Source organism: Mycteria americana, chromosome 13 (genome assembly GCF_035582795.1).
Source record: "Mycteria americana isolate JAX WOST 10 ecotype Jacksonville Zoo and Gardens chromosome 13, USCA_MyAme_1.0, whole genome shotgun sequence".
Classification (NCBI taxonomy): Eukaryota; Metazoa; Chordata; class Aves; order Ciconiiformes; family Ciconiidae; genus Mycteria; species Mycteria americana.
This window is the reverse complement of record NC_134377.1, coordinates 10,102,490-10,119,630: the sequence shown is the minus strand read 5'-3', so window position 1 is coordinate 10,119,630 and position 17,141 is coordinate 10,102,490. Positions and strand designations below refer to the sequence as shown.

At 43.0% G+C, this 17,141-nt stretch overlaps 1 protein-coding gene across 1 annotated transcript; it reads right to left on the bottom strand.

Annotated features, from left to right (window-relative positions):
- Positions 1 to 12,501: 12,501 nt before the first annotated feature.
- Positions 12,502 to 17,018, bottom strand: RPL6 (ribosomal protein L6). Its single transcript, XM_075516084.1, has 7 exons — positions 16,679 to 17,018; positions 15,682 to 15,933; positions 15,491 to 15,589; positions 14,864 to 15,007; positions 13,779 to 13,827; positions 13,158 to 13,342; positions 12,502 to 12,658 (listed from the first exon to the last, which is right to left on the bottom strand). The coding sequence occupies exons 2-7, from the start codon at positions 15,931 to 15,933 to the stop codon at positions 12,506 to 12,508; spliced, it is 882 nt and encodes a 293-aa protein (XP_075372199.1). The 5' UTR covers positions 16,679 to 17,018; the 3' UTR covers positions 12,502 to 12,505.
- Between the last annotated feature and the right edge of the window lie 123 nt (positions 17,019 to 17,141).

The following is a 17,141-nucleotide window of genomic DNA, read 5'->3' as shown; positions in this document are numbered from 1 at the left end:
TGGATTTATACAATTCATACAAATTATTACAAGGTCCACTTTATAAACTGTTTCTCAGGGTTTGTAATGTTCAGTTGACAAAATCCCTAATAGCTTGGCTGACATCTGAGGGTTTTAAAATTAGTTCTCGAGAATGAGTTACAAAAATGGTGTTTTTTTGGATCAATGTATGCTGCAAGATCGGCAGCGTTTTCTTCCTCTTGTAGAAGAGAGGAGGACTGCTTGGCAATGCTATTGTAATGCTGAAAGTGGTCAGCATAGAGATGGGGTTGATACTTGGACACAAATCCAAAATAGATCTTTCATCAGAACTACTCCATATTTTACATAAAGTTTTATTTAAAACTCTTGGAAAGAAAAAGTGTCATAAGCTGGTTTTCTATTAGACCATCAAGAAATAGTTTGAGTTTCTACATCTGTATTTCAAGAATTTTCTATAATTTTCTGAATAAATTGGTTGAAATACTAATCCTGCAAATCTCTGTGTTTGAGAGCTATTCACTGATAACAAGAAAGAATTCTAGTTACTGACACAGAACATACAGACTTTTGTTTTTTCTTCTAGGAGCATCGCCTTGTTACTCAAAGATGTCCTTTGTTCCAAGGCAGACATCAAAAATGTCGGGTTTTTTTTCTATTTTGTGTTAAAAGACCTCAGCTTTAATTTTAGTAAAATCAGTATAAGTTCCACTTGGAGTCACAGCCCTATATCATAATTTTAAATCTCCAACAGTTAAAAAATGAGAACAGATCAGTTAAACATGTTAAAGCCCTCTCATTTTTTAATTATTTTCCTCCTTTACATTAAGTAGCATGAACACTTCATGCTTGTATTTTGAGGGGAATTGCAATGTAAAGTCAATTTCAGTACATCATACAGAAAATGAGATGCATTAACCTCTGGATCACGCTGCTGTCCCAGTGCAGGGCCCCTGTGCACGAACAGGCAAACAGGATGTTAACTCCTACGGGAGATGGGTGCGGTGATCTGCCAGGGTTTGTGCCTGATTCATTAGACTCCCTGAAATGCTCATACAGCGCTGATTGAAGCATGTTGTCAAACCTGCCATCAGACTTCCTGGGGGAGGATGAGGATGTTCACATCACCAAAGCCTGATGGAAACGTGAAGCATAGGGATAGTAGCTGCAGCTGCTACTATCGCGAGGCGGGGAACCATCATACCTTGTACTTGCAGGTGCTAAGGAGGGGAACAGCTCCCTGTGGCCGCACCACCACCACTCTGCCGTGGGAAATTGCCCCGGGTTAACTAGCCAGCTGGTTAACTAGCTGGCTAACTTCACAGTGTGGGTGGGGAGGCTAAGTTCATGCTACTTTGTATTGAATGAGAGCTGGAATGAACAAGATCTGTATTTTACAAAACTTATATCCATAGGAGAAATGAGTTCTCTCTCCCCATCAGGATGGCCCTACACAGACATTGTTTTAAAGTTGACTGAGAACTGGGCAGAGTTTTACGGAGTATTTATAAAAAATGTTTAATCCCAATCAGAATAAAAAGCTGAAATTCTGGCATTTGCAATGTAACATTTCAGGGGGAAAAGTACATTTCAGGACAATTAACTTAGTTTTATTTTTATTTCAATTTTACTTTTTATTATGTAAGATTTTAGTTTAATCCCCATGTTATGCTGTTTTAATTTATTTTTATTTGATATAATTTCTTCATAATTTTGATGCTGAATGAAGTTAATACTGAAATGAAAACTCAAAATATCTGTTTTAACATTATACTTTATTTTTTTTTAAATGAAGTTTTGTTAAATATGACTCATTCACAGGATGAGTTGATTTCAATTACTGGTACATTTTTCTTAAAATCTCCCATATCATTAAAACTGGCTTAGGGATGGTCTGCCTAGTGTTGCAGAAAAATATTGTTGTGACATCTACAGGAGCTTATATTTTATTTATAATTTATTTATCCTTATTTATATCATTACTGGCAACAGAGGAGATTTTTCAATTATGGTACATATATTCTAGTACCTTTTTACATCCCAGTCATCCCATCAGAACCGTAAATAAAAATTCCTGGGAGAAGCTTCCCAGTGCAGCATTTTTCTTTCACTCTCACCTTGGGATGGATGGTCTGCACTGGCACAAAGCCATGAATATGGGGAGGAATGTATCGACTTGTGAAGGTATCTACCCAATCTGAATTTCCACAGACACTGAGACACTAGACAGCTCTGTCACCCTTTTTTTTTTTTCTTTTAACTTTATCATTGTCAACAATGCCTCACTGAACTGAACTGGTAATTGGAAGTAAATCAAAAGTCGGAAGAAAGGACTGGTAGGCCAGTGTGCTCAAATCCTTTGTATGCTAGTGGAAAGATGTATTTCCCATGAACTGTGGAGGTCAGGTCAAGAAACACAGGAATTAACTACTATGGGTATTCTGTAACTTGTATTTCTTACATAAATATCCCATCATATCTGTCTGTCTAGCATCTAAATATTTGCATCGGGCTTCAGTGTTTTTCTGCTACAGTAATAATCAGCCTACCCTAACCGGATTTTAAACTATTCCAATTCAGGAGCTACTCTCGCAAATAAGGATGCTTTTCCTCTGTGACAAAGCAGAACTAATCAAAAAATTGAAATGAGTGCATCTTGGCTTTTTCATTTCTTGTTGATAAAAGTCTTGATTTGTTACAGAAAACATTTTAGGAGTAAAATAAATTATAAATTTTCATGGCTTTTTAGAATACCAGAAAATCAAACTATCTAGGAAAACTTATAAATATTAGGCTAGTTTAATTTCATTCATATATCTCAGTCTAAAACCATCATACAGTAAGGTTAGGAATATTTTGACGTTAAGAGTTTAAGATACATATAATAAATACAGCAAAATGAAATGTATGAAGAGGTAAGTGGGTAGAAAGCAGGTATTACTATGACTGGCAAGAATTTGTCTATACTACTTATTTTTTCTTATTATCTCTGATTCTGTAGCCACTGTAAGCTTCATTCAAAAACAAAATCTTACTGTGATATTTTACAGAGACAGAACAGAACTGCTTAAAAGCGAAACATGAAGCACCACCTGGGTAGCTGTATTTGGAATTGATCACCGTGTTTCAAGAAGCCCATGGATGGGCTGAGGAAAGTCTTGATGAGAGCAATCAGGCATCTTGAAAACATAGCCTGTGAGGATAGCGTGAAAGGATTTGGTATGCTCAATCTAGAGAAGAGAAGGCGGAGAGGAGACATGGTAACCAGTGTATGAAAGGCTGAAGCCAAGAGAGAAGAGGTAGGCTGCTGTTGACAGGACAAAAAGTCATGGGCTTAAACTGCAGCTGGGGAGATACAGGGCAGACATCAGGAAACATTTCCCATTGGTATGGCGTGTTCAGCAGGAGACAGGATTGCTGGCTGAGGTTGTGGGATCTTTGTTAATGGAGGGCTTTGGCGATGCACTAGGCAAGTATCTGTTGGGCCTGATGGGGACTTAGCTGATCTCATGGTGCAGGATTAGATGGTTTTCATAGTCCGTTTGCTATTTTCTATATTCTGTTCAAAGTAATTTCCATACCCATGGCAGGGAGAAAGCAGAAGGGACCTGTAAGAAGGAAAAAGACAAAAAAAAGCAGTTTTGGGAATGTCATGTCCACAGAGAGAAGTAGTGATGGAGGGAATGATGGAGGAATTACTCAAAGATGGCAAGAAGCAGAATTTTGCCAGCTTGCTTCCCTCAGCCGTGTTTTGTACATGTCATCCAGAATGAAAGGGCTGAGGCAGCTGTTTACTACAAAAGGTGAGAGCTGGTTTTAGAAAATGGTACAGCAATCCTGACAAAAAAATCTATTCGGTCGCCCATGCCAAGTTAGCAATATTGGGAATAAAACCCACAACTCATTACATGTTATTCATTCAAAAATGACTTGCCTTTCATGAGCACATCTCTGAGTAAGGATAACTTGCGAGGGTGTTATAAAAGAGGTAACAGTGACTAGAGAGTCTGAAACAACAGGACACCAAAGAAAAGAGTCAAAGCAGGATTTTAAATGAGGTGGCTTTTGAACTTCTATTATCTTTGTCTTTTACTTGAAATTCACAAATCAGTTCCAAGATCCTGTGAAGTCTTAATTAGCAGGTTTTCACAGGCATTGCAGCACTAACTACCTTTTTTCCTAAGAAAAGGAAGCCAGGTGAGTGAATCCCTGGCCTGAGAAAGTGCTATAGTCTGTACTGATTTTCTCTTCAATGGTGACAGGCATTCAAAACAAACTTAAAACTGAAAGCCACTAACTGAGAACTGAAACCATGCAGTGCAAATTGGAATGCCTTTTCCTCTGGGGAGAACAATTTTGCTCTCTGTGTGGCGTTGTTTTGCAGCTATAAGTGCCCACATCTCCAAAGGTGCTCTTCCCATAGTGCCTTCCTCCCCTTCCTTTCTTTCTTGAAGCATTTCTCCTGTTCTTTCCAGTATCTCTTTCCTATAATTTCCAGCCAATAATCTACTTTTAAAGGAAGGGTAAGAACTATTATACAATAAAGTCACAGTGAGTGAACAGCTTGATGGGATATAGGTATGAAGGAGACAAACAGAAAAGGATATAGATGTCTGCTGTGGTTTTGCTAGTGAAGGGATGTTGCTGATTTCTCTGAGAGGTGCAGTCCTCCTATGCTCACTATGACTCACCTGTTTTCCCCTCTGTTCCTTACAGCCAGATGGCATAAACTAGTAAAGATCAAATAATTCATCATTCCACAGACTTGTGATGGACTGACCCCCAGGTGAAGCCAGGATGGTTGAAAATCTTTTCATGCTGCTATAGGTAGTGCAGTTTCTTCATTTGTAAGATTGTAGAGTTGAGTTTATGAATGCTGCAGTGGAATGTCAAGTGCTAATAAAATCCTGGTCTTGACAGGTAAAAGTCAGTCTTTTCTGGAACTGTTTTATAAACCCTTGACTTTATGCTTAACAACATAGCAGTGTGTCTTTAAAAAGAACAACATCACAAGTAGCCTACAGATAAACCATGAAGAACAGTTAATTGCCCTTCAACTAAAATAACTCCATGAGCAATCAATCAACAGAAGAACTGAGAGCAGCGCTATCTGTCAGTCATCCAAAGCCAGCCGACTATTTGGAGAACTATACCAGCATCACTGCCTTCATTAGATTATCGGTTCACAAATAGACAGCATCAGCCCAGCCTTTCCCATGCAATACAGTGACCCTATTACGTGTATTGTGCTCATTTCTCCATTCTTCCAGATTGTTGTCATATGGCTGGTGATTGTGCATGACAAACATAAAAAAGCCATTTTTTAGGCTTGGTTATCCAGTCTCCCCAGGCTTGGTGTGGTGGCCAATTGAATGACATGAAAAGTTGCAGCTCGGGGTGGCAGGATGGGAAGAATGATACAAATTCTAATGAGTATTCTTATAAATCCCCAGGAGACAGCTGCACTGACTGCCTCACGCTGGAACACCCTTCCCAGGTACTTGTGAAATCAGCTGTTATTTCAAGTAAGCCCAAGCCACATAATTTATGATGTTATTTGTATTATTTTCAGGTTTTTTTGATGCAAGCTGTTAGCCAGTTTGGAGATTAATGGGTTGCCTGTGTTCGAAGACAGTTACATGATGATGCTAGACATTGCCTTGATGAAGTCCTGTTTATTTACAAAGCATGAAAAAGTCTTCTTTCCTAGAGTGTTGGATTAAGTAAACCACATATTTTTGTGCACAGTGCTTTGACCAAAGCCAGTATTTTGACAAAAAAAAAGGCGCTCTCAAAGTTTTCTCTTGCATCAGCAGTCTCAAAATGCAGTTTTCTTTTTTCTCCCTCTGTGTCCCTAGTATGTGCATGTGCTTGGTTTTTTTTCTCTCACACAAACACAAAGCTCCAGATTTCAAATGCCCTTTTTGCACTTTCTGTGTCAGTCTAGAAGGAAGCCATGCGGATAATGTGCAATGTACAGAAGCTTTGCCATGCACCTGTCATTTGAGTTATAGTTGCTGTTGTTTCAGTTCTCTGATTCTAGAGGGGCATTTGTTTATTTTTTGTGCTTATTTTAAGGAACAGTTATGGTTACCCACAAATTTCTATGAAATTCCATGAAACAGATCTTCATTTCAGCTTAGCAGGACATTCACACCAGTAATTTGAATACTGATTTTACCTAAACATCTCCAGTGAAACATTTTGAGGGTGCATCATTCTTTTTAGGGCCTTCATATTTCCTTGTTCTGAAAAATAACCTTCCTCCCTAGTATATCAAGGACATAAGCTTGCTGCCTAGGACTGGTTTTGTACATTTTATCTTTGTATTTTATTTCCTCATGTGAAAACAGGCATTTTGAACAATAGGATACCATGTATAGCACATGGTGATATCTGAAAGCCTTAATTTTAAAAACAATTACATCCTAAGTGCATCTGTCAAGCTAGTGAAAAACCTCTAGATCAAGTAGGACTGCCAAAATAGATGAAGATGTAATTGCTTCTGGTTTAGTCTCCTATTTTCTTCATGAGGTTTAAAGCCTTTCCTAGTGCTACTTGGTGTGGTTCTCTGCGTCCCACTGACTTGCTCCAATGGACTGAATAAATCATTTTACCTTTGTGTAGAGTTTCTCGGTGTTATAATGGCAGTTTTTACCTCTGCTGGGTATCATGAGGCCAATGTGCTCAGTGTATGCAAAGTATGAGAAGTTGTTTATTATGATCATTAAAAAAAAATCTGCAGGCAAAGTGCTAGGAACTACTAATTGGGCAAAATGCAGGAACACAGAATGTCACCAGAGACAAATCTTTTAGCTGTACTGTCTCGTACAAATATAATGGACTAAGTTCTGCAAAAAATGACATTACAACTGATAAATAGGAATATGAAAACATTTATTCCTCATGCCATCTGTGCCAGTCTTCAACACCACACAGTATTTTTATTTTTTAGTATTAAATGTTGATATGATCTCAGTAGTGGAAGATTAGAATAATGGATCAGATCCCCTTCTCAGTGTCATCCAAGCATAGACTTTTTATTCTTTCATGTACTTCAGAGCATTGCCATAAATTTACGTCTGCAGAAGTTTAAAACGCTTCTTGAGACCCAATATGAGAAAGTATTACTGCTATTCTGCAGGTATGTGAACACTGACCTCACTGAAATTAAGTTACTTGCTCAGGATCACACAGAAAATCAATAGAGCTGAGAAAAAAAATTGAATTTCTTTAATATCAAGTAATATTTTTACTACCATGCTTCCTCTCTCCTTATCATTATTACTACTAATAAGTATTTATGTCTGGTATAGTGTGAACCATGGTTAGGTCCTAGAAGTTGCTGGCTGTGTGTACAATCTATCATGTAAAGTCATTTCCACTGAGAAAGATAAACTTTGAAATAATGGGGAAAAAACCAGGATAAAATGAGCCAAAAAAAGCAGTGCACTGACAAAAATGGTTTTTGACTCTTCATCTGCGAGAGGGTCAAAACTGGTCTGATCTAAAAAAACCCAACAAACAAACAAACAATGAAAAAGCAACTAAACAAGTAAGAAATTTCATTGGTGAGCATGTTAAATTCCATGTATAACCATCACAGATGAACTCTCTTGCATGACTCAGTGCAAATGTTGACTACGGCCAGTAGGACTGGCTCACTTTGTTCAATTAGTGGCTTCCTGAACAATGAGGAAAAAAAAATAGCGAGAACTGTTATGAATAAGATCCTTATAAAAATTAATTGCTCTAATTGCTTAAACAATGAGGTGTCAAGTGCCTAGTGCAGCCTGTAATGCAGGAGAACTGGAGAAATCAAATTAACAGGTAAATAGTTCCCCTTTTTCTGCATCCTCTCATCCCACACAAGTCACTGGGAACTTCAGATGCTGTCTCCAGCATAGGAATAGAATAGGAAACCAGAATAGGAGCAGGAGCTCTTAATACTGTACCCATATGATTACGTCATTTATGTGACCTGCTACTTCAGGACAATAATGATGGAAGAGAGTGTAGTGGAGTTTACATGACTCTCTGATGTAGTTCTAGATCTCTTAGGCTAAGCTGTCCATGTGTCTGTCTTGTAACAGAGTAATAGCTGATAAAATCGTAGGAGCCACTGATACTTGTAGATTGGTATGCTGCTTAATCCCCTGAACAGCACAGGAAAATGGTATGATCTCTTATCCTAATGGAACTTTAAGAGACCTCAGTAACACAGCCTTCACAGTGAGCCAGGACAGGGCAGAACTCTGCTGTCCAGTTTCAAACTGAGCAGGGTAATTGCTCGGCTGGAGTTTTAAGTGCTGGTTAGAAAATTGTAAAAAGTTTTGATCTTAAAAACCAGTTGATTTTAATAAGGAGAGACCAAAAAGCCCTCTTCACTGAAAGACAAGAAACAAAAGATACTGAAAGAATATACAGAGAATGTGGAACAAATTCCGTTAGTCAAATCCATTTGGATGGGGTTCCTAATGCTTGAATCATTTAAAGTGAGATGGGAATCAGCATTTGGAGAAGAGCGGAAGGAGTTATCTAGCATTTGCTACAGGAAGGCTGCCCAGGCCAGCTCTTCTCTGCAAATGGTTTCTCAGCTGATCTTGCCTACTTTTTCTATGACACTAAAGCAGAGCTTCTTCCAGGTGGTAAAGACAAAGAAGCTGTCCCCAAATTCTATTTATTCTTTATTGAGCTTGTGGGGAGATCCAGAATGACTTTTTGCAGAAGTGGGGCTGGGTATACCAATGGCAACAGTTCTGTGAACTACGAGGAAAGGAAGGGCAGGGATCAGGTGGAAATATGCCAGGGGAAAAAGGTTCAGCTGCCTCTGCATGACAAGGCACATCCTATAGGTATCCTATAGTATAGATGGACTGAGTAGCTGATCGCTGGACATCTGGACATTTGGCATATTATCCTCAACACCTGGCCAAAATGGTATGTGTGGTAGTCCTGTAAAAGCACTTTCACATTCCAGCCACAGCGTCTTCTCTCAAAGTTAAAACCAAGTGTGTCGCACCTGAACGTCCTCTACAAACCTGGCACTGAAAAGTACTTTGTCTTGCAAATAAGCCTCAGTTTCTCCTAAGGCTCCTAGTCCCAGAAACAAAGCTAGTGTCTGCCTCCCTGAGACTGCCGGCCAACGGCCAACTCAGCAGCTGGGACGTAGCCTCTCTGGGCTGCACTGAATCCACTGGCTCATTTCACAGAGGCAGCTAATAGGTAAAAAGAGGTGCCTGTAGATAATAAGGCATTTCATTTTATTACCAATTCCCTGAGAAAGCCAACATCCCTCTATCTTTCCTCTCAAAAGGATGCTTTATTATAATTACATATCACTTTATTAGGCAGCTGAAGCAAAGAGCACATTTGATGCTAATGAAGTGCTGTTGTGGTTGAGTCTGTCACTATTTTTGGACCTGCACATCTCCAGCACTTTTGATCGGGTGACTGAGGCTTTGGATGTCTCTAGCTTCTTCTGTGGGGGATGCTCAGTGAAAAGCAATGACTCAGCTAGCCAGGACTGCAGAACTGTTTACATGCTCAGAATGAGAAAAGCTGCGGGACAGCGAGAACACACACAAAAGCTCTTTATGTAGTCGAAGTATTTTTCAGGTAGTGGACAGTATTATCTAGATTGAAAAATCCTTCTGAATATTCACTTTTTTCTGTGTTGGTCACGTCCTTGTTTTTCCTTTTTTCCATCCCCCACCCCAGAGCATTTCAGAAAAAAGCCAGATTTCACAGAACTCAAGGAAAATATTTTAGAGGTTGAGAGAGAGAGACAAATCACAGCTGTCCACCGGCTGCCTTTCCCTATGAAAGATGGGTGTTTTGCCGTCTCCATTTTCTGCAGCAAAGCCTGAGGAGCTGCTCAGCACTGTGAAGGCACGATTTGGTGTTAAAATTTGACTTAACAGCTAGCGCCCCCAGAAGCAGGCCTGCTCCCACGCCCCTTTGTGCCGATACCAACATTCATCTGGTCCCACAGTGACTCAGTTCAGGGATTTAAACCAGCGCGAAAATACTCATTCCTCCCTCTCTCTCTCCACCTTGCAGGGCTGCGTTACTGGTCACCACCTAGTCAGACAAGTGACAGGACTGGGGCGAGGGAGGCAATGGCAGCACGTGAGACCATTTCTCCGTACCAGGACCTATTAAGACAACTGAGCTATATTACCAAATCACTTCCTGACAGCACACTGGAAGACAAAGCCTCCCCTTTCAGTAAACAAGGTTAATGGTTCCAAGCATCATGTCATGTCTTCTGACACACAAACGAGGAATGCATCAGAGTAACCAATAATTACAGAAAATACCATTGTATCGAAATGCCTAGTTATTCTTAGACTAGCCCTATTTTGTTACTACAACTTCCCCGTTCCCGGAGGGGAAGGGTATGACTGAAGCGCTAGTACCTCTTAAGTGTTCTCTTAGACTGCAACTGTGTGACTGAATCTGTTTGCAGACTTTGCAATACCACATGCTGCTACAAACTATTTTGATCAAGAGGTCTACTTGCTGTTTTTGGACTTTTCCCATTTAAGTGTTCCCATGTACAATTTTTACTTTAACTGAGCTTTCTAAGCATATTGGGTTAAGACCTTTGGTAGTATCAGTAAACTTATCTTAGTACTAGCAGTGAGATGCGTGCCACACTTTTTTATCTTTTTAGAGTTGATTTATGTAAACAGGCCAGTCCCACCACTGCAGTAAAATCTCACATCAACTTAAGAAACCTCTGACTATACCCGTTATCCACCAAACCATATAAACCAGAAGATGTAATTCATCACAGACATAGTTCCAATGACACGGAAAAATAAAGAACATCTTCCTAGAGCACCACAGGGCAGAGCCTAGAATACAGCAACCCGAGACCAGCACGCAGCCAGCAGGCCAGGAGTTCTGCATTTGGACAAAGCTTGCTCACTGGCTCCCTCTGCTGAACCACACTAATATTAAATATGTTAATTATCAAAAGGAAGATGGTGGAAGAGTAACCAGTGCTGCAGAGTTCCATACTCTGTACCACCAGCCAGCATCAGCTATAAGGACGACCACAGCCTCTCGGTGCGAGAATCCACTGAGCCAGGTGTTCTGCAGGTATTTTGAGTTTTTTCATTGGCTCTGGAGCACTTGAAGCCCAATTCCTCCTTCCCAATCAATGTGGCTAGTACATGACATGGAGGCTTCCACCTCAGTGAGGGTTGTATTTACTCCCTTTTCTATCCCCTTTTCATGAAGCTCATATGAATTTGATGAAATCTCTATTCCCCATCGAGTTTGACCCCATTGGCTACTTTCAGCTAAGAATTAATAGGAAAACAGATGGTGCAGTTACATAAGCCTCGTTTCCTGCCTGACTCTGGCTAAGAAAGAGCTCAAGCGTGCCAGATTTGTGAATATGTACATCCTCGCTTTTTGTAAGAGCAGAGCTATTACTACCCAAGCATCCTCTTCCAGATAACTGGTAACCGACCTCAACAGAGAAAGATAACAGACAGGACTAACTTTCTCAAGTCGCTTTCTGCCAGTTTCTGAGACAGGAAAAATTGTTGAGACTCCAGAAGTCTCCCAAGATAGAAAAATACTTGCCTTTCCCAGAAACAGCTTCTGCTTTTTAACTCATTTCTGAGCCTACAGAATTAAGAATCATGCTTTTGCTTTTTGATCTAAGCAGATATTCTTCCCAATTAAAAGCGGTACTTCCCATATGAATAAAGAACAGGGAAAAAAAAGAAAAAAAAAAAAAAAAAAAGGGATTTGGGAAGGGACATACATTCCCAATTTTGTTATGGTTCCAGGGGTGGTTACCCTGCAAAACTCTACAGTATTCCCAGTGTTTCCACTTCAAAATGCAAGGCATAACTCCTGAAATGCCTCTAAAAAGTTGCTATATTTGCTGAGGTTTACATGGTGATTGATGGATCAAAGCTGTTCCTTAGAAATACCATCTCAACAAAACTGTACAGAAGCTTTAAAATGCTAATGAGTTACCTAGCAGTGGTTTGTTGCTAAGACCTGGTTCTTCACAGAAGATGCGTGAAGCATTGGTTTCAGCAGTAAGGGTGCAGAGCAATACGCCAGCGCAGACACTGGGCTGGATGTTTATTCTGGAATGTGCCCTGATGGGTAGCCTATCCAGTATGCAGTTCCTCCTTCCCAAAAGAAAATGTTTGTTCCCCCCCAACTCATTCATAGTTAAGAAAGCTGAAATTCAAGTGCTAATTCCTTTCTGGTTATACTAAATAGGAGGGACAAATACCCCCAAAACAAAACCAAAACCCAAACCCAAAAAACTCCAACTAACTCCAACCAAACAAAACCCCCACACCCAAACCCTTATACACTCAAAATTCTACACACAGTCCCTCAGAATTTCATGCCACAGGCAGTTTCCCTATCCTTTAAATAACATGCCTTGCAAGACGTGTGCAACATGTTCTATTATGGACTGCAATGAAGACACCAGAAATCCTTGCTTTTTTCCCTTCAATTTAATGTGGTGCTTTCAGAACAGTTAGAACACCAATTTGTGAGGATAGACTCCATTTGAGAGACAGAATGTAGAACGCAGGTACCCACGGAGCTGAGGCACCTTCTTGATTCGTGCAAGGATCTGTGAATCCACTGCCTTCTGGTCTGACTTGCGTTGCTCCGTTATCTCGTATTTCTAGAAAGTACAAAGAATAATATTAAAATCCTGCACAGTGACTTTCTCTTCTACGGAGATGAGAAAATTCAGGGCAAACCCCGAGTTCTGGCATTTTCAGGAAATCTTTTCTCTGTTTGTTCTAAATACGGGAATGGTGGTAGGAGACCGGAGGTGGCAGAGAGAACTGAAGCCACTGTTTGGCTTACACTGCAGATACCAGAGCCAGCAGCATGCTGTTGGCAGTATCAAAACAGTAAAGGAGTTTCTTGGTCAAAAAAGACATTTAACTGGAGTAATCACTGCTGCTGTTCTGCTAAGGTACAAGCAGGAAAGAATTCCCTAATTTAAAAGGGCTTTATCTCAATGTTGCTGTATTAACTCATTTTAATGGCATTACCTCACTTATTGAGGACCACTTAAAATTCAATTGTCCATTCGTTTCATGGTATTTCCCCCTTTCCAGCCTGGCTTTAAGTAACAAGGACATTCAGAAAGAACTAACAATCGTGTTCCTTACTTCTTTTTCAGTGTCAAAGATCTCGCCTTCCTGGTGCTTGGGCTTACGCAGCCTCTTCTTCTTAAAGTATGCATCAGTGAGATGCTTGGGAATTTTCACTCCAGAGATATCAACCTTTGTGGATGTAGCAATAACAAATTTCTGATGGGCCCTACGCAGAGGGACACGATTGATAACCAAGGGTCCTAAAGGCAGAGGAAAGACAGAAGAGAGAACAAGGTTAGCTTTCCTGGTGACAACCGCTGCTTTTAAGTTGCATTTTTACAGTGTATGAGATGACTATTTTCTTCAGAGATGCCTACAGCTAAAATCTGAACAATCAACAAAGCCATTCCCCACAGCCTCTAGAAAAGCCAAAAAATGCTTCCTCATCTCTTCCAGGTATTGAAGCTTAATTACTTCCCCTCCACCTTCCTGGAAAGCCACAAAACATGATTCCACTTAGTTACGTGAACACATGATGCGCCAAACCATCCACGTGCAGATCCATAACACTACTGACTCCAGAGACAAACCTGACCTTAAAAAAAAAAAAACAACACAAACCAAACAAACCCCCCAAAACCCCACCCCCACAAAACAAACAAACAAATTCATCACACTTAAGTAAACGTTTTTTACCTGTAACAAGCAAAAGGCCAGTGGCAAGCTGCTTCAAGAAGACGACGCGCTGAAAAGAGATGAGATGTGATGTGATGTTAGTCCTCAGGTCCCAGCACTCTGAAATACTGCAACCAAACCGGGACCATGCCCACCCTCAGCCTGTATTACTGCTACAAGCATCGACACAGCAGCCAGGCATGGGCGCAACTGCGCGACTTGAGAAGGAACCACGGCACGAGCCAAGCTACCAACACTTCTCAGAGTACGGCTTTGCCAGAGTTACCACATCCACGACAGATCGCAACTCTCCACGTGCTTCACCATTCGAGGATGAGCAAAGCCAATTAGTACGTTTTTTAATCTTTGCCTATTCTAGAAGATGGTGAGGCAGCCACTCCGTTGCCCAAATTCTTTGTACAAGTTAAAGGCAAGAACTAGATAAAACCCAGAAGGGTACCACAACGTACCACCTGGTCAGAGCAATCCCCCAGTTACATTTTATTCTTTCTGGTCATGTTTTCCTTCCCTGAACAGCATTCTTTTAAGTAATGTGACATCGAAGTCAAAGAATTCAAGAAAATAAAGGATGTCAGTCAAGACCTGGTAGTAAACATCACTAAGACCAAGAACACAGCTTAATGTAACAATCAGGTGTTGTCTTGATAATTAGATTAAGAGTGAAAAGGTAATTCATTGCTTTGCAATAGGTAGTCTAAGACAAAGTTTTGGCCTCATCACAACTGTAATAGCCAGGCATCAGGTCTGCTGCTCTGCAGCGCAAAGTTAGCCTGACACGAACCTACATGCTTTGCACTGCAGTAAGACTCCCTTCATTTTGTCTAAACAACCGGACTGGCTAGTTTTACTTCCAGCTCTGTGTAGAAGAACATTAGTTTAAAGACTGTTTCCCCTAAAGGCAGGACAAGAGAGAGCATCTAGACAGAATTCACAAAAAAGCAGATTTGCAGTCGCATCTCATGGCTGAGCAGCGTCCTGTGACATCAGCTGGTGAATTCAGGATGCCTCTGCTCAGTCAGAACAGCTTCAGCACAGAAATGCTGCAAAGCCACTGTGAGAGCCAAGAAGAAGTCGTCCCCGATTACCTTCCCTCTGTGACGACCGGTCAGAAGGATCAGAACAGTTCCTGGAGTAATAGAGGCCCGCAGCCTCCTCTTGTGCTGGCAAAAGGGCTTTTTGCCGTGACTCAAAAGCTTGCGAGGAACATCTTCAGTTGGATAGTATCTGGGCTAGAAAAAAGAGGAGCAAAACATTGTACCACCCTGTATTCCATGAGACAGAAAGCTTTCGCTACGGTTTAGATTATTCCTTTCATAAGAGGTACTATTTCACTAAAGCTGACCTTTCCAAAAGATTTTTTCCTACTGCAACCAGCACTTCAGGAACATGCCGAGTATTTTCTGTACAATTATACAACAGCAAAAGTTGAGACCAGCTCTGTATTTCTGAGCATGCTTCCAGTTCAGCATGGCAATGCAAACGGCAGAGGAGAACCCTCTTTTGCCCACTAACCATTCTTTAAATTACCGGCATCTCCCCCGAGACTGACAATCGCTGGGTCCGTACCTCAAGAAGATGACTGCCCACAGTTCAGTGCAGCACGGCACGGGCCGAGGCTGCTACGTCACCCCAGCCAAGAGGCACATCATCTAGTCAAAACTTACACGTAACAGCCTTAAACCGCCTTAAAGTGTCCCAGTTCTTTTCCTTACCATTTTGCGGATTTTAACCACACGGCTGCCTCCATTCTTATCTCCACCAACCGGCTTGGTGATGGTTGCACGTGGCTTTTCTTTCTTTTTCTTTTCTATCTGTAGGCAAAGAAAAGGGAAAACGTACTAAATTTCAAACCAAAGTCACCGTGAAAAACACAATTATTTAAACACAGTATTTATTGCCCTACCTTTGTTTCTGGAGCAGTGTACTTGCGCTTGTACAGTGCTTTTCTGGCATACATGGCTGACCGGGAATATCTCCCGATACCCCTGGCCAGGACAGGGTTACGGCTGGCATGATGCTTCTTAATCTTCTTCTTCTTCTCACCTACTTCTTTCTGGCTTGCCTTCTGCTCAGCCGGCTTCTTCTCACCCGTCTTTTTCTTGCTGGCCGCCTTCTCACCTGGCTTTTTCTCACCGGCCGCCTTCTCGCCCGCCATCTGTGGATCCAAATAAAAGAGAAATTATGACTCAGTGCAAGGTGTGCAGAGGAGCGTCTAAGCTGCAGAGACAAAATAGAAGAATCGGAACTTGATCCTTGACATCATTCTAACAGTTGTCAGCCACCTCTTAAAGCCGTGGCAAATCAAGACGCTGCGGAGTCAAAAGCCTTTCTGCTTGCTGCACGCCCATCCGTCACACAAAACGCTCCTCCACGCTAATTAGAACAGCTACGAGTTCACCGAAGGCACCCAAGGCCTCCTCAGCAGGAAGCCCACGAAAACGCAAACACACGCGAGGCCATAGCCGCTCTTCCGTCCCGCGGCGTGGTCACAGCCACCCTGGGATCGGGACTGGTCCCGCTGGAGCCGCAGGGCCCTGCCACACCGCGGGGCTACTCCGGCCTTCCCCGGGCTACCGCTCAGCCCTGCGGAGCCCTCCAGCTCCGGCCCCAGCCGAGTCCGGTTCCCGCTTCTCGGCCGGGCCCCGGCGCGCCCCGGGAGGCTCCGGCCCGGCCGTGACGGCCCGGCCCGGCCTCCGCAGCCGGCCACGGCCTAGCCCGTCCGCAGGAGGCTTAACCTCCCGCTCCACCCCCGCCCCCATATCGGCCCCCGGGCCCCATCGCCGTCTCCCCGAGGGCGCCGGGCCAGGCCCGTGAGCCCAGCGCAGCCACCCGAGGGCAGATGGCGGCGGATGCCACCCGCCGGGTCCCGGCCCTGCCCGCCGCCGCTCCGCCATTCTTACCTTCCGGGGAGGGAAAGGGACCTACATCCGGGTACAAGTGGCCTAAAGAGAGCGCGACGTCTGACGTCACGGCGCCGGCCGCGGAGCACGCTGGGACTTGTAGTCCGGGCGGGTGCAGCGCGGCCCCGGGCAGTCCCGGGTCACCCAGGGAGGGGACGGCGGGAGGGCCCCGGTCGGGCGGCGGGGGCGAGCACCGGACACCCGCGTTCCGCCTTAGAGGGAGCTGTGTGGTGACCGGCGGCTCCGGGAGCGGGGCTCACGGTCCTGCCGCTGCCTGATCCTCCCTCCAGCTCGGGGCACGGCCGAGGTAGAGCTCCGCGCCGACTCCCGCCCGGCCTGGCTTCGCGGGACGAGGCTCCGCTACTCCCGTGGCAGGTGCCACCGGGGCCGGGCCGGGCCGGGCCGGCCCACCCCCCGCGGTCCTCCAGCCCCCACCGGGCCCGCCCGCGCGCTCCCTTTTGAG